This window comes from Petaurus breviceps, unplaced genomic scaffold, assembly GCF_028583685.1.
Source record: "Petaurus breviceps papuanus isolate PSGF00001 unplaced genomic scaffold, PetGlider_PUasm1.0 140, whole genome shotgun sequence".
Taxonomy (NCBI): Eukaryota; Metazoa; Chordata; class Mammalia; order Diprotodontia; family Petauridae; genus Petaurus; species Petaurus breviceps.
This window is the reverse complement of record NW_027185698.1, coordinates 32918525-32937307: the sequence shown is the minus strand read 5'-3', so window position 1 is coordinate 32937307 and position 18783 is coordinate 32918525. Positions and strand designations below refer to the sequence as shown.

Here is an 18783-nt window from a genome sequence, read left to right as displayed (position 1 = left end):
GGAAAGATAGCTGTTCAAGGGGTCAACAATCTTTTTAAATTACATTCATTAGTTTAGAGGAAAAGTCAGCACCCTGAATTTTAGAGAAAATCCAAACAAAGCAAATAGAGAAAATACAAGCAAAGAAATAAAAACCAAAAGACAGGGCTTTCAACTGTCTGAGAAATTAGCACAAATCAACAGATAAATCCTACTGTCTGACCAAGGCAATACATACATAGTTACCAGAGAGAGAAACACCAACACCTGGGTTTTTCAAAGCTGGGGGGCTCCTTAATGGCTACCCAGAGTCTCATCTGGTCAAATCACAAGAACACTCTCCCAATGAGTGATCCATATTGTTTTCTCATTACTATTATTTATTATAAATTTGGATCCTAGCTCTGTTTAGTTATTCTTAGCTCTGTTGACTGTGCACAGAAAGAGGATTCAGAGATAACTCCCACATCCACAATAAGTCTTCTTCTATTTGTTAAAATATTGTTAATTTATAGAAACATCAAACATTATCACAAGGAAGCATGATAGCATTCCATCACAATCATATAATATGATGTAGTGTTTGGCCAATTGATGAAGGCCCACATTTTTAATATAAATATCTTACTACACACACACACACACACACATACTTATAAATTTCTGTATGTCATCGACATCTAAAATGCTATGTCTAAAGATGAGCATCCCATAGAGTGTAATGGTGGGTGTGACCAGGCTGCAATATACATCCAATTCCACACAAGAAAAGGAGTAGAAAATGTCATCAAAGAATTGTATAATAGAAAGAGAAGATGGATTGGTCACATGTTGAGAATGACAAGTGACAGCTGGATGGCCAAAGAGCTCCCTTGATACACTTGCAATATCAGAAGAAAGTAAGAGGTTAAGTGACCTGCCAAGAGTCACAGAGATAGGGTCTGAGACCAGGTTTGACCTCGGGTCATTCTGAATCCAAGACCACCCCTCTATCCACTGTGCATCCCAGCTGTCTTAGGGAATATAGAGGAGAGAATGCCCAGAAGTTATTAGGGGAGAATTTTTGCTTTTATACTTGTTCTTGATATATCTTTGAAGTAAATATTTACCCTTTGTAAATGCTTTAAAAATGGATTTCTCTGGTTATTAGAGAATTAGAACTCCCCTCTCCCCAGATAATTAAGGGTAATATGTGTTTCCTTCAAGTATTGCCCTTTATATCCTTTATCAGTTTACCTCTTGGAATAATGGATCTTTATCTTACAAATTTGTAGCAGTTCCTTATGGATTTGAGAAATAACATTTTTATTTGAAATATTTGTGCCAAAGTTTTTTTCCCAACCTTTATTTTCTTCTTGTTCTGTATGCACCAATTTTTATTCATATATAATTCATACACATACATATATGTATATTTAGATCATTATCTATTTGGGATTTACTGTGGCATAGGGAGTAAAATGTAGATCTAATTAGATTTATATTCTTTGCCTATAATTAAACCATTCTTATATTTCTGATATAAATTCAAATTGATAATAATGAACATTCAAACATTAATATATTCTATTTACTATTTTATTATTTGGGAATCAATATTCATTAATTATATTGACTTAATTCTTTCTGTGAAGCAAATGTGGTTCTGTTCCACAAAGCTTGTAACAATAACATAAAGAGAACCATATTTCTAAAAGACCAGTTTCCATATAGAGATCAAGTTTTTGAATGTTTGATGGAATTCACTTATGAAACTTGGTGCCTTCTTATGTGGCAATTCATCATTAATGACCTGAATTTCTTCTTTTGATTTGGGTTTCTTTAGGTTATTCTTATTTTGCCACCGTGTTTTGCATTTTTATGAATGTACATTTATTTTTTTGTATTCTGTTTTGTTGCCATATAACTTTGTATAATAATAGTCTGAGAGTTGCCTTTATTTCAATAGCATTCCTTGTGATCGCTGATATCTCATTTGTGATTTTGATAATTTGATTTTATCTTTCTCCTTGTTTTGATAAAAATTTTAAATGGTTTGTTGATTTTATTGTTTTTTCCCTAAAACAATCCATATACTTGTGCTTATTAATTCAATTTTTCTTTTCTTTCCAATTTTATTTCTATCCCCTTTGGTTTTGATGGTCTCTTGCTTTGGGTTTAGTTTTGATGTATTAATTTATTATTTTCTAATTAGGTTATCTGAGAACAATTCATCAGTTTTCTAAATAAGGAGTATGTGCTTTTCTTCAAGATGTTGGCATTTGCTTCCATATTGCTTGGAGGTCAGTATATTTTCCCTGTGTCCCCAGTAGTCAGTCGTCAAATGAAAGACAACTTTCAAAAGCTCAGTTTAGTATTTACCACTTTATGTTTCCATTTCAAGAAACTCTGATTAAAAATATCAATCTTTTTTGCATACTAGGAAACAAAATACAGCTAGACTGGTCAAATAAAATGTCATCAAGAGCAAAGTGTTTGTTTGTATTTGAGAGAAAGGCAAGTCTATTGTCAGAACATTAAAAAAAACTAATATTGACCAGGCAAGAACAATTTGCAGATTAATTATTTAGGACTCATATGTTTGAAATTCAGATAAAGTGGTGGCAGCAATTCAAGCATAATGTCACTTATCCGTGGATACTTTTAGTTTTATGAAAAATAATATGGCTCATTTTTTCTTTTTACCCATGGAAATCGAGTTCTGGGGACCTGTCTATAATTTTAATCAAAAGATATAAATTACCACTGCAGGTTTTTAGAGCATGGTGATTTCTGAAATGGAGAATTCAAAATGAAATTATTTTTAGTTTCTGGGAAGTCTTTGAAGTGGTTTGCCCTGAACTTTTATAAGACAATGCCAAATATGTGGGACCATCAGGCATAGGGATTGAGGTCAGGGTCAGGATCATCTCTATTAAGGTCTTTGAAAGTACATCTTCTTCCTCAGAATGGAAAGGGCCCTCAACTAAACTAAGTTGAAGGGTTTGAATCAGAATTTAGAATCTCCGTTACAATATTTGTTTGTGCAGTCCAAGAGTGCATTGACAGGAGTATGATGTCAAGATCAAGGAACACCATAGTCCCCATGCTTTGCCCTGGCAAGGTCACATTTTGAGTATTGTGATCAGTTCTGGACACTGCATTTTAGTAAGGGCATGGATTTGTTGTGCAATTCCTTCAGCTGGGAGCAATACAAACTTTGTCATAGAAGACTGGTCAAAGGAAAGGGGGATGCTCAGTTTGAAGAAGAAGCAGCTTAGGGGGGACATGATAGCTGTTGTCAAGCATATCAAGAGCTGTCATAGGGTAGGATGACTCTCTATATTTATACCTCACTTACTATGTGCCAGACATTGTGCTAAGCACTTTACAATGCTCTCATTTGATCCTCACAACAACCCTAGGAGGTAGGTACTATTATCATTTATGTAATTTACAGATAAGGAAACTGAGGCAATTAGGGTTAATTGACTTGCCCAGGGTGACACAGCTAGTAAGTGTCTGAGGCCAAATTTGAACTCAGGTCCTCCTGACTCTATTCATTGCTCCACCTGGCTGCCCCTTAACAAATTCCTAACAAGAGGCGTGGAGAAGGGAACAGGCATTTATGAGGGGCACTCTGCCATGCACTTTACAAATGTTGCCCCATTTGACCATCTGAGCTGCCGCTGGAGTTCATCCGGCAAAAGCTAGACGATCATTTGTCAGGAATGGAGAAGAAGGGGTTTGCTTTCAGGTATGACCCTGGATATGTCGTCAAATTTGGGTTTTTGCAGTTGTATGAAATAACTTCCCCATTGGAGTCTCCATCCTGTGGGAGTCCCTTACAAATGGACCCCTGGAATCCTGATGACCCTAACATAGGATAACTAACACAGGAAAACACTGGGTAAGAAACTTTTATTGAGGTGGACACACACCCACACACCCACACCCACACATTCACATCTCATCTTTTATTCTGAAATATTCATACACACATATATTCACAGAAACAACTTACAAATATCTGCATTAGTACATTTGCATTTTTAGTATTTATTTTAGCCCCAACAAAATTATTTTCTTGCTTCTATGTGGGAAAGGTTGTAATAAAAGTGAATCTTCATCTCCGAGTTTTCCCTGGGTGAGTTACAGGGTGAGCTGGGCCAGGCAACAAAGCTGGCTTCAACTGAAGAGTCAACGCTGGCTGGGTCTGATCTAACCAGTCACCAGGACCACTGACTCCTTTGATGATTTCTGCTCTGGGGCCTCTGTAGGGGATCACCATGTTTCTGTGATGCAGCTAATGGAACATAGAATCACGGTTCTTCTGTCCACACTTAATTTAACTTCTGTTACAAGATATAATGTACTCTCCACTTTCTTTATGGTTCAATTTGCCGCTTGGCAAGGGCATCTCTGTTTGGACAAGCCCGGGAATAAAAACACAGCTCTGTGATGTGACTGGAGGGAGCATCTCCCATCCCAGCTCATCCCCAGGAACAGGCTGATCACAGAGCTTCTTTTCTGAAGCTGCTATTAGCTAGTGAGAGAATGTTCTCGGTAGATTCCAATTTTATCCTCATTCTACATGCAGGGGGCTTTCTTCTGGAACTGAGTACCCAGGAGTTAATGTATTATTATTATTTTTAGGGTTCATCTTATGCATTTCCTCAATTTGCTTTGAAACTAAGGAGTTTTCCCAGAATGATTCAAGGGAGCTCTATCTGTGGTAACATGGGATGAGAAAAACTACCCCAAAGGAATGGGCTGTTTAGGGGTTGGGGGGATAAGGGTGGAGAGATGGGGGGACTTGTTTTACTTTCTAGACTCCAGAAGTTCAAGAATTAGCAGTCATAGTCAAGTCAAAGAGTTTATGGTCATTGTCTCTCTTCAGGTGAATATTTTCAAATCTCTGTGAGCAGAGAAGCTTGGCTACTTTGAGTGTTTCAGGACAACTTTCTGAACTTAGGAAAGCACCTCCCTTCTAGACCTCCCCCTACCCTGAAATGTAGAGACTGTTCAAATTAAATGATCTTATTTTGGTTGTCAAGTGTGGAAGAAGACTCTAGCTCAGACTTCCCATTGGCTTGTCCATTGGCTCCAGCTTGTTCGATTTTCTCTTCTGGGAGGTTTTCCTTGTTCCTTTTGGCAAAGGCCTGGCTGATTTCTGCATAAGTCTTGTTTTTGGTCTCAGGAAGGACAAAATAGAAGTAGGTTGCTCCTAATAAGCAGATTACGGCAAAGACCAGGAAGCAGTATGTTTTCAAACCGTCCTGTAGGCAGATAGAACGGAAAAGTGCATTGAAAATATCAACATATTTAGTAAGAGGTTATTGCAGTTCTGGATTTAGGAATGGTTGGAGATTCAGTGGGTTTGTAAAGTGACTAGCAGTTCCAAAAAAATGCAACTAATTTTGAGAATGCCATACCCAGGAAGCACTATTATTCTATATCCATTTATATAAAAAGGCTTAAAAATGCTTCAAAAAGAGATTCAAATTAAGATTAAGAAGTTTCTACACTTGATTTACACATATTAGTTCCAGAAAATAAGCCACTACGATGACAAAATGCATATGACAACTAGAAGCTATCCTGAACGCACACTTGTAACATGCATTTGGCAATTATTAAGCACTTCCTATATACAGGATGCTGCAGATCATCGATTAAAAAATGATGCAATCCTTGATCCTAACGAGTTTACCTTCTGCTAAAGAGAATATGACACATACACAGATGAACATAAAAACAAGGTAAGAAGTGATTGGGGCTAAAACAGATTCAAAGCATTCTTGGGAAGCTTGAGCAAGGGAGAGAAGAATCACTCTGAAGAATTATTTATTAAATGACTATTACATGCAAGGTCCTGTCCTAGGTGCATTGGGGAATGTGAAGAATAAATGAGACCTTGTCCCTACCCTGAGAAGTTTATAGTGTACTATGAGAAATGCATTTATTTATTCATTCAACAAATAATTTAGTTACTGACTGTATCTTTAGGGAAACTTTCTCTGACTTACCAGTGTAAAGAAATTTCTTCCTTCATAGGGTTCTCCTAGTAAGATGCTAAGTGGTGCTATGGTGCTAAGAAGGAGTTCTAAGTCTACCTAAGATATATCTTAAGTTTACTTAGTTCAATCTCTGTTCAAATCATACTTTTTCCTTATCACATCAGTTGCCCTCTGAAGACTACCAGTGATAGGGAATTTACCACCTCCATGGCAGTCCATCCATTTTTTGGTAAAAGGTCTAATTAGTGACTAATACTAGGGACTTAATTAATAATGCTTGTTGATTGACTGAAGCTGTGCTTCTCTTTTCACTTCTGTTCTATAGGATAATTATTTGTTTAGCAGCTTAATAAAATATTTTTTAAAAATTCAATCATGCACTTGTCTTCCTCTAATAAATTTAAATATCCTTAGTGGTAGAAATCTTATCTAATGTATCTTTGTATCATCCTGCCCTTATACAGACACAGCTTGTCTTGCGGGGGGGTGGGGGGAGCATGGTATAACAATCCCCACCATCACCACCAATTACTTATTTAGTCCTTTTAGTTGTGACTGGACTGACTCTCTGTGACACCATTTGGGGTTTTCTTGGCAAAGACACTGAGTTGTTTGTCATTTCCTTCTCCAGATCATTTTACAGATGAGGAAACTGAGGCAAACAGGGTTAAGTGACTTGCCCAGGGTCACACAGCTAGTAAGTGTCTGAGGCCAGATTTGAACTCGGGGAAAATGAATCTGCTTGACTCCAGGCCCAGCACTTGATCCAGTGTGTCACCTACCTTCCCTATTCTTTTACTAGCCTGTGAGATAGGAAAGGCAGGGATTATGTCTAACCCAAACTTTCTAGTTCCTCTCTCCTCTGGCATGTAGCATAACTTCCAAGTGGACACTACACAAATGCTTGTTGCTTGTGTTGCCGTTATTAAGGATAGCAAAGGCAAAACTCAACTCTGCAAATGATTTTAGGTGTGGATCTGTCTGGAGGGCAGTGGGCAGAAGCTGGAATGATATTTTGAGTTCCTCTAAGATTCTGCGGGACGTCTTAGCTGGAGCTGACAAAGCAGGAGCCAGTCTTGGAAAGCCCAGACCTCTAGCCTACTCAGTGATAGAAGCACAGTCACCTTTTCCACTGTCCTTTTACAAACTTACATACATGCTATTAGGTATCCTCACATCATTTCTCTAAATATATCTTTTAGAGTTATTGGAAGTGATTGTGCAAAGGCTCTGTATTTTACCTCTGACACATGAAAAACGGTTTCTTTTCAAATCCCATAGTAATTCCCAATAGGGCTAAAAATATAGCTTCAGTTTTGGCCAAGAATCTTTCTTGGGAAAAGCAGTGGATTCTATTGTTAATGAAATAGCTTAATTAAATCACCATCAGTGTCCCTTATATTTTACTTAGTGATAATAAATTAGTACAAAATACAGTTACAAGAAACTTATAAATAACTGTCTGGCGAAAGAATAGTCAAATACAGTTTAATTCTTCTGAAAGTGGCTTTTTTTTTCTCATCTGATCTCATAAGATTTCATAGGCCCTTATATACTTAGGATCAAAGGTTTAGAATTGGAAAGGACAATGAGGTGGCGGCTAGATGGCTCAGTGAATAGAGCACCGGCCCTGGAGTCAGGAGGACCTGAGTTCAAATATGGCCTCAGACACTTGACACAATTACTAGCAGTGTGACTCTGGGCAAGTCACAACCGCAATTGCCCTCCAAAAGAAAAAAGAAAAAAAAAGAAAAAGGACAATGAAGGTATTGTGTTTTAATCTTCCTCATTTTGAAGATGGGGAAACTGAGACAGAGAAGTTTCAGTCACACAGCCAATAAATGTCTGTGACAGGATCTGAACTCAGGTAAGTCCAACATTCTTCCTATAGCTTCACCTAGATACTTAATTAACAATTCAATAGCACTTTCAGGTTAGAAAGTCACTTTCTTTACAATTTTGTAGGCAATGAGAGCAGACCCATTCCACAGATGAAGAAATGGAGGCTTTAAGCAGTTAAGTGCCTCAGCCACAATCACCCAGCTTCAAGTGTCTGAAGTGGGATTCAAACCCAGATCTCTTGGCTCTAAGCCTGAGAGTCCATGCAGAGAGCCATGAGCTCTGGTATCTCCAGCCAAGCTGCAAAGACTTCTAGTGAAGGAGCAGTGACAGGCTGGGTCTATCGTCCAAGGACTAGCCTCGCTAAATATGCAGAGCCTCAGCCCCAGAAGGCTGACCGCTAGCTGTTCTTTTGTTTTTTGTCATAGCAACCCATGAAGACTCAAATTGTAACGAGGCGGTAGTCTGATAATAATAATAATAATAATAATAATAATAATAATAATAATAATAATAGTGATAGCAACACTTACATAGTGCCTGCTATGTTCCAGGTTCTATGCTAAGCATGTTTACAAATATTATCTCATCTGATCCTTACAACACCACTACTACTACTGCAGATGAGGAAACTGAGGCAAATAGGCTTAAGTGACTCGCCCAGGGTCATATAGCTAGTACATGTCTGAGGCCAGATTTGAACTCAGGTCTGCTTGACTCCAGGTCTGGTGCTCTATCCACGCACCAGCTACCCCTGCTATTTATTGTTTTATCCTTACCATTCCAAATCAAGAGGGCAAGCTCCTTGAGAGTAGGGACCATGTTTCTTTCCTGTCTGTATCTCTCCCAAATTCTTAGTACAATGCACAGCTGTGATAATCCACGGAAACATTCCACTAAAGCATGGAACAGCTGCAATCTATGTAAGTAGGTGGGAAGCAGTATCTATGCCCAAGAAACCAAGAATTTTTCGAAGTTTTTGTTGCAGGTAACATTTATAGGGCCTTTATGAATTTACAAGGGGCAGCTAGGTGGCAAAGTGGATAGAGTGTCAGGTCTGAAGTCAGGAAGCCTCATCTTGAGTTCAAATATGGCCTCAGACACTTACTAGCTGTGTGACCCTGGGCAAGTCACGTAACTCTGCTTGCCTCAGTTTCCTCATCTGTAAAATGAGCTGGAGAAGGAAATGGCAAATCACTCCATAGTAAGCAGGTACTTATTATATTACATATTTGTTGAGCGAGTGCATAGATGGACTGATGTCATGTGTTAACAGGTAAAACAGCTGGAGAATTCATGCATCAGGATCTTTCTTGTCCTGGGTATTTCAAAAATCTTAGTGCAGTTTGAAGTTTCTGAAGCTTTAGGAACTTTAAACTGCACTAAGACTTGTAGGATTCCTTATAATTCTTTTTGTGGAATAAGAACATTTATAAGCTTAAGTATGAATGAAGTCTTGAATAAAATCTGTTTGTCGAACATGTGAAAATGGTTATGGAGTCTTGAAATAAAAGGAATGAAAACATATCCAGGAAAATCAAAACCCTCATTTCCTTTTGAGGAGTGGACCTATGTCTTACATAAAGACCAATCAATGTTTTAAATAAATGATCTGTCTTGGCAACAGAAAGCTTTAATGGGATCCCAATTGATACATTTGCTAACTGCCCTTCCTAGTTGTGGATAGACTTAATTTTCTAACTATGATAGAACAAAGCACATCCTTCCCAGCTTCATATTATCAGTTGGATGTTAGAGACTTGACACATCCAATTACATTGCTTTCACATAACCCCAGGATCAGTGTCTCAGTCCTCATGTACCCAGTGGCAAACAAATGTTTGAAGAAGCTAACTGGGGATGATGATTCCCTGTAGACAAAGTGGTACCAAGCTGATGCATATCTCCTTAGACAGCCGTGTCCTAATATATTCAACAACAATGAAATGTTTATGGAATTTTCTACCCCAGCTGGTGATTTGGATTATTTAGCAATGGAGACAGACACAGTAGTCTTTCAATGAAATAGAAAACAATAACAATTTACATTTATAATTTATGGAACATTTTCCACATACTTAATTATCATAACAGTTTTGTGAGGTAAGCAGAGGAAGAAGTATCATTATCCCCCTTCTACAGATGATAAAACTGAGTTTGGAGAGGCTAAGATACCTGATCAAGGTGAGAGCACTAAGGAGTATGCCTGTTATCACACTGTCAGTTCTCTCAGAGGGCTACTGGGGAGAAAGCACTTTGTAAATTCATGATGTTGTTCCCATTTCAGTCATTTCTGACTCTTTGTGGCCCCATTTGGGGTTTTCTTGGCAAAGATACTGGAGTGGTTTACCATTTTTTTTTCCAGCTCATTTTACAAATGAAGAAACAGAGGCAAGCTGGGTTAAGTGACTTACCTAGGGACATACAGCTAGTAAGTGTCTGAGGCCATATTTGAACTCAAGATGAGGCTTCCTGACTTCAGACCTGACACTATCCACTTTGCCACCTAGTTGCTCCTTGTAAAGTCATAAAGGCCCTATAAAATGTGAGTTGCAATGAATACTTCAAAAAATACATGGTTTCTTGGGCATAGATACTGCTTCCCACCTACATAGATTGCAGCTGTTCCATGCTTTAGTGGAATGTTTCCATGGATTACCATGGCCAGAAAAATCCATCACCTGGTGACCAACCCCTCCAGAGTTAGGCTGGTCCTTGGACAGTCAATCCCAAATTCCATACTCAAGAGTATGAGCCTATAGCTAAAGCCTTTTCCATAAAAAAAAAGTACCGATCAGATCATGGTGGGGTTTTTTTTTGTTGTTGTTTTTTGGTGTCGCTTTTAAGAACCCAGGGTTGCTTCCAGGCCATGATGATGTATTAGAGAAAGACTTTAATAGATGATAATGATAATGGTGTTTAGGCCGTAGGACTACAACTTGACCCCAGGTCTTCAAATTCTAAATCAAATATTATCTTTAAGCCATCTTGCTGCAGTCTCCAGTTTTTTCAACTGAATAAGAGCATAAAATAATAGCAGAAAATATTCAGACAGCACTTAGTGGTTGGCAAAGTACTTCCATATTTAATTCATTTGATCCTCCCAACAACTCTGTGAGGAAGGTGCTGTTAGTATCTCAATTTTATAGATGAGGAAACCAAGACTGAAGGAGTCTAATGACTTGGCCAGGGACACACATCTAGTAAGTGTCTGAGGCCAGATTTGAACTCAGGTCTTCTTGGCTCTACTCTACCAACCAATAATCTCTATCATATAATCAGATACCAAATAATAATATTCCAGGGCTCTTGGGAATATACATAATGACCATCTGAGCTAAGATGAATAACCACTGAAGGAAAAGATCTCACAAATCATATGGATAAATGCTCTCTATAATACTCCCATCTAATGCTTATCCAGGGGTTACCAGAATGAAGTCCTTTAGTGATAGGAAATCCATTATCTCTGAGACAACTAGCACATTCCACTTTGGGGCAGACCAGTTATTAAGAATTTTTCCCCTTATATTGAGTTGAAAACGACTTTTCTGCAATGTCCACTCATTGCCCTCTTGCACCAAAAATAAATCTAACACTTTTTTTCAACATGGCAGCCCTTCTAGTTCTTAATGATACCTTTCATATCTTCCTATAGTCTCCCCTAGATGATGATGGAAGTTTGACCCCACTCCCCATGCCCCACAATCACCTTTGTAGACTCATGGTGAAAAATAGCTTTGGAAGCTTGTCCATGGATTAGAACAATAGACTAACAGTGGTCCTATCACCGTCCTTGAAGCTCATCATTGGTGCTCTATGGGATATCTCAAGGAACACTTCATGGGGCACTGCCTTTTTGACTCTTACCTAATCATGTTTCCTGTTTTTATTTTATGGAGATAAGTAAAAAAAAAAAAGGAGACAGCCGGTGCAGTGGATAGAGTACCAGGCCTGGAGCCAGGAAGACCTGAGTTCAAATTTGGCCTTGGACACTTACTAGTTGTGTGACCCTGGGCAAGTCACTTAACTCTGCCTCAGTTTCCTCATCTGCAAAATGACCTGGAGAAGGAAATGTCAAAGTACTCCAGTATCTTTTCCAAGTAAAAGAAGAGCGGGACACAACTGAAAAAAACTGAACAACAGCAACAAAAACACAAAAACTTTAATGGCTTTAATATCCATTTTTTTCCCCACGAAATTCTCACAAGACAACAGAGGAATCAAGGATGATATCATTGATTGTCCTCATTTAACATGAGAAAACAGAGGTCTAGAATGGCTCAATGACAGGTACTTGTGTATCTACCTGGCCTACGTCCTCAGTCAGAGCTCCTTCCAAGATGATTTTTCCTAAGTGCAGATTTGACTATGTTCTTGCTCCACAAGCTCCCTCCCAATTGCTAAAATAACAACAACAATAATAGTAGTAATAGTAATAACCAGCATTTATATAATGCTTTAAGATTTACAAATTTCCTATACAAATATTATCTCATTTGATCCTCATAACAATCTTGAGAGACAGGTGCCATAATTATTCCCATTTTACAGGTGAGGAAACAGAGGCAGGCATTGGTTAAGTGACTTGCCCAGGGTCACACAGTGAGTATCATTATACACTGATTCCCTTCCTGTTCTCTGTGATCCAGAATGGGGTCATGAAGAGTTAGATACAACCAAAACAACTCAACAAAACCAACTTTCTTATATTCTGCTTTGCATGATAGACATATGTGCATTTCTCTGCATTAGACTGTAAACTCCTTGGGGTCAGGGACCTTGTCATTTCATTTTTTAAAATTCCCAGGAATTTTCATAGAATTCTGTCTATTGCATGTAAGTAGGAGATAGGACTGAATGTACATTGAGTCTAGGTCACACCCTAGGAAGTGATTTTCAGACTAAATTCATGATAAAAACACATGTTGTCATCATTCACCTCTCAATCCCTAAATTCAAGGTGCAATCAATTGATTTGCTTGAGTTTTGGTTAACTGATACCATTGCTCTCCAGGACCATATGGAATTTGTTTACTAATGGGCTGCCTGACACAGACTTGGGGCACATAGAAATGAAAGTCACTGTACACTGGAATAAATACAGCTTGGATCCTGATGCCCCCAAATAGGACAAGACCTTCTTGTCTAAAGCCCTAGTGCAGAGATGGTCTTGTGTTTTATAGGGATTTTGTGAAGGGAATTGAAGGTAAAGAGGCAGTAAAAATTAGATTCCTATAATCAAGTAAAAATATGACTTCTTTCCTTGATTTTTAGCATCCACCCACACAGTGGGAGTTGTAGCTTACTGGTGATTCATAAGGAACATGGGTGAGTCAGTTGGAAGGCTTTGTACTTAAATTATGTATGTGTAATTGGGTACCATACACACTGATGGTTTGTAATTCAAATGTGTAAAGGATTCTCAAAAGCAGTAAATATTCCATTTTGCTGAAACCAAAATGTTGTTGTTGAGGGGAAGGAATATAGATACACAAAGAGAGACCCTTCTCTCTAGAAGAAAAGAGAAGGAAAGAAAGTGTTGCTAAAGTAAACAAGGTGAACTCTTGAAGCACCAAATCTAAACTTCCCTCCCTGTGAGGGTCCTCCAAAACCTTGCCCCACCTTCCTATTCTTCCTAATTCTCCCATATGCCCTTCGTTTCAGCCAGATCAGTCCCCTTGCTGGTCAATGCCCTCACCAGTCTCATTCTTCCCCTCTGTGTCTTTTCATAAGCAGTCCCCATTGCCTCTGAAAGGACTTTTAACATCAAATTCTATGTCTTTTCACCCATCAAATCTTATCTCTCATTCATGGTCTCTCTTCAGTCTGACACCAAGAAGTCTTCCTTGACCATATTGTTCTTGTTGTCCGGTCATTTCAGTCATGTCCGACTCTGCGTGACCTCATTTGGGATTTTCTTGGCAGAGATACTGGGGTGGTTTGTCATTTCCTTCTCCAGATCATTTTACCAATGAGGAAAGCAGGGTTAAGTGACTTGCCCAGGGTCACGTCTGAACCTGGATTTGAACTCAGTTCCTCCTAACTCCAGAGCCAGCACTCCATCCACCTCACCACTTGGCTGCCCTTGACCACTCTAGTCTCCACTGATTACTCCTATTTTTGAACTCCTTTAGCATTAAGTCTGCACGATGTAATTTTGTGCTTAATTTCATGATATTTATATTGTATAATTATCTACATATATATTTAGATATATTGGACCATATAGGATCATATATACTGCCTATACATATATTGACTCTATTTTGTGATGAACTCAATTACATATCCTAAAACCTAGACTATTAGAGCTGGGAGGGGAAGGGAACAAAATAAGCCTTTATTAAGTGCCTACTGTGTGCCAAGCATTGACTAAATGATTAAAAGATGTTATTTCACTTAATCCTCATAACAATTCTGTGGGGTAGGTGCTATGTTGATTCTCACTTTACAGTTCAGGAAACTGAGGCCTTAAAGACCACCTAATTGACTCTCCTCATTTTTTATAGGTACAGAAACTGAGAACTAGAAGGGGCAAAATGACTTTCCTATCCATGTTGCAGTGATTAGAGTGCTGGACTTGGAACCTGGAGGATGTGGATTCAAATCCTGCTTTGGACACTTATTTGGCTGGTGACCCTGGACAAGTCCCTTAATTTCTCTCAGTCTCAGTTTCTTCTCTGGTACAATGGGTGTGGGAGTGGCATTCACCTCCCAGGGTTGTGAGTGAGAATCAATGGGTCAACATGAAGAAGACCCTCTGCAACAAATCAACAAGCACTTTTAAAGTACTTATATACACAAAGGGGGGGGGCAGCTAAGTGGCTCAGTGGATAGAGCACCAGACCTGGAGTCAGCAAGACTCATCTTCATGAGTTCAAATCTAACCTCAGACATTTACTGGCTGTGTGACCCTGTGCAAGTCACTTAACCCTGTTTGCCTTGGTTTCCTTATCTGAAAAATGGAGATGAAAATAGTACCTACCTCTGAGGATTGTTGAGGATCAAATGAGATATTTGCAAAGCAGTTAATATAGAGCCTGGAACATATTAGGAGCTACATAAATGTTTGCTATTATTGTTATTAAATATCAGTGGTAGAAATTGGATGCAGGGTCTTCCTGCCTCTGAATCCAGCCCTTATCCACTGTGCCCCAACGTCATATGAACATTTCAGATATGCTTATTGAATCTACACATGAAGAGGGAAGAGACAAAGAAATTCACTAGATAATTCAGATAAGGAAACAGCTTTATTGGAAATATCCAGATTGGTGAAACGACAGAGGTTCAGCAGTTTCATTTTGTTTCTTTTAGTAAAATTATCCAAATAATTGCATCAAATCTCCATTTCATTTTATGGGAACACATGGGATTTGAGCCAATATTTTGCAATTTAAATAGGATTATTTTTTTTCTTCCAATATTTTATTAAATTCAAGAGAATGTTACAGTTCAAGTCAAGCAGAAGGGGGAATGAATCGGTATGTGTACTTCATCCCAAACCAACATGAATGTGAATTTGAGAGTTGGAGAAAGCACACATGCTGACCAAACGTTTGCAGGAAGGAAAGAAGGCCAATGGGAAATTGTCTGCTTCCTTTGTACATTTCAGTCTGAGGGCAAAGAATGTGGGACAAAATATGGATGTGTTCAAATGAACTTCCCAAGAGTTTGGAATTTGCTTTGAAAATTTTTTTTTTGTTTTATGCTTTGGAAAGTTGCGTGTCTAAATTATTATATCATTACCTGGTAGCTATAGTTCTGGACTCCTGGTTCTGATGAGAACTCCAGCATCCATAGCTAGGTTGGTCCTTAGCACAAGAAAAACTGTAACTAAACTGATGGTAGTATTAACAAAAGCTGACAGCTTGGTGGCTCAGTGGATAAAGTGTTAGACCTGAAGTCAGGAAGACTCATTTTTATGAGTTCAAATCTGGTCTCAGACACTTACAGACTGTGTGATCCTAGGCAAGTCACTTAACTCTGTTTGCCTTAGTTTCCTCATCTGTAAAATGAGCTGGAGAAGGAAACAGCAAACCACCCCAGTATCTTTGCCAAGAAAACCCCAAACTGGGTCATAAAGAGTCAGGACTGAAATATGACTGAACAATGACAACAAAAACCACATTTCTATAGCACTTTAAAGTTTAGATAGTGTTCTTTCCTCACAATGACTCTACGAGGTGGACTATATAAGCATTAACATTTCCATTTACAAACAAGGAAACTGAGGTCGCAGAAGGGGAAGCATTGATAAGAATTATGCTGCAGAGAGGAAAAGTCACACAGTGATGAAAGTGTGAATCTGTCGACAGTATCATAAGAACAATCAAGATGGTTTTTCATCAGGAATTTTCTAAGTACCTATAGTTAGTACATGCTAGACACTATAGTAGGTGCTGGGCATAAATAAACTAAAATGAAACAGTGTTTGCCCTCAAGAAGCTTATATTCTATCCAGGAAGACAACTCTTAGATCTGGATGAGATTACCAAGTCTCCTTTCATTAATTTACAATTTCTGAGTTCTTTCCCAGACTGGCTACTTTCAGCCTATAAGATGATAGGTGACTGCCTCAGGCGGCAGTGAGTTCTCTGTCACTAGAAGTCTTCAAGAAGATACTAGATTCCTACTTGGGAGAGATGCTGTTTGGATTAGAAGTGTGGATGACAAGACTAAGAGGGTTCCTTCCAGTCAGAGTCTGATTTTCTATTCCAGTGAAAGTTTCCTTTTGTAAGTGACGATTATCCCTAGGGATAAAGGCTATGTCAATAACACTAACATTTAAACTTTCAGATCAATATATCATTTACAAAATTCAATACAAATATTATTTACAAAATTTGTAAACTAACCATTTACAAAATCACTAAGCACCCTTATCAGATTTGGTCCTCCTACTTCTATGAGGTATAGCACATAGTCTTAGCTCCAATTGACAGGTTAGGAAACTGAGGGTGAGAAGTTAAGTGATCTGCTCAAGGTCCCACTGTGGCAGATCTGGGTCACAAATCCAGACCTTCTGATTCCAAGTCCGATGTCTCCATTACTACTTCTCACTTCTTCCTTCTCCACTCCCCCTTCAAGGACCAACTCAAATCCCACCAGATAAGATCTTTTTCTTCTTGGATCTCCAATAGCACACACGTTCTATACAGCTCATTAGACACTGAACATCTATGGCCTGATATTGTCATAAATGATATTTTCATGGCTGTGCCTAACTTAGCCATACAACTAGACAATAAGATTCTTGATGGCAGGGATAATGTCACATTTATTAAAAAGTATAGATTTGCAATTGGAACGAGGATGAAGACTATCTCCCCCAGTGCTTAGCATAGGGCCTCATGCATGCAAAGTAATAGGTATTAATAAATATTTGCTGACCGATCATTAAAAATCACTAAGGCCACATTATTAAGTTCAGAATTTAAACTTAATAAGATGCAGGTGACTTATTATTAGAAACCATAACAATTGCTTTTCATCTGTCCTTGACAAACTTATTAATGTGAAAACACATCTGTGTTCCTGGCACTTAGCACCATTTCTGGATTATACTCAAATTCATTCTTGGCACTGGTTTAAAAAGTCCTGTCCAGCACTTCCTATTAATTATAATAATAGATAACATTGACATGGCATTTTATAGCTCAAAAAGTACTTTCATAGTCATTATTTCACGTGGTTTTCTCAGCATCCCTGTGTGGTAGGCAGTAATAATTAGCACCAATTCACCCAGCTATATATAGTACTTTGTTTACAAAGGTGAGTACATCTCACTATCCCCATTTTTGTCATTGAGGAAACTGAGGTTTTAGAAGTTAAATGACTTGTCCAAGGTTGCGGAGTTAAGAAACAGCAGGTGAGGGAGATGTTCTCTTCTCCTGATTGTTTTCCTTCCCAAGGACAGGGAAAACATCTTGTCTAAGCTCTTTGTTGTATAGAGAAGCAAACTGATCTGGGGATCATTCTTCATCTTCCTTGGCTTCCAGCTTCCACTCAATTGTTTTAACTCTCTCTCACTCCCATCAGACTCCCAAAGGTGTGGTTAGTGGGGCTCCCCAGGGATACAAAACAAAAGGCCCACCCCCTTGCTGTGTAGATCCCCCAGGGAGCCATGACTGTTGACAAGTGGGTAGGGACTCTGACATCTCCAGCATTCCCGGGAGGTCCCTCATCATGCCAAATTCCAAGACTGCTTTACCCCTTAGCCAGTGTGTAGCTCCCAACCCATGTGCTAGTGCCCTATCTCTGTAGGACCTTAGGAACTCCTCTAAACTGTTGGCACTTTCCTTTTGCTGTTCTTGAGAGTGGTTCCACTCTCTCTAGAGTATAAAGCTACTTTTTGCAATGTGTTCCTTCATTGTGCACCAGGGACAGTCCCTTCTTTTCTTTGTCCTGTGTTGAGTCAGGAATAATACCCCCACCTCCCTGCTGCCCACAGCAGAACACGGATGGACTTGGAGGCACATCTCCTAACTCCTACTCCAGCAGGACTGACAATGCATGTCAAAGACATTTAAACATAATAAAAGAATAAACAGATATAAAGGATTATTATTAGGGTTTATTTGATTTACTTCTATCTGAATGGGAAAAAAATATGGGTTGGATGACAATACCTACAGGGAGATTCATAGCTGGTGGAACAACTGAACTAAGTCTCAGTTTTTCCCATCTGTAAAATGGAGACAACAAATCATCTTATTGATCCCTAGGCTTGTTGTAAGGATCAAATTAAATGAGATAATGGATTCAAAAGCTCTTTGCAAATTGCTAGGGGTTAAGAAATGTTGAACATTGATTAGCATTAGGTATAAACAATATTTAGCCTATTGTTCTTTGAAAGTTGAAGTCACTGGGAAAGCTTCTCTCTCTCTTCCCATTTCTCTCTCTCCTCCCATTTCTCTCTCTCTCTCCCTCTCTCCTCCCATTTCTCTCTCTCTCCCTCTCT

General features: G+C 38.7%; 1 protein-coding gene across 3 annotated transcripts in view; it reads right to left on the bottom strand.

Moving 5' to 3' along the window:
* Positions 1-3864: 3864 nt before the first annotated feature.
* The window catches only part of SLC2A9 (solute carrier family 2 member 9), a 296562-nt gene continuing 281643 nt past the window's right edge, over positions 3865-18783 (bottom strand). For all 3 annotated transcript variants that reach the window (XM_069069870.1, XM_069069873.1, XM_069069863.1), the window contains one exon: positions 3865-5237. In XM_069069870.1, the coding sequence (XP_068925971.1) occupies positions 4989-5237 (249 nt within the window). In that variant the 3' untranslated portion in view covers positions 3865-4988. The remainder of the gene's footprint in view (positions 5238-18783) is intronic.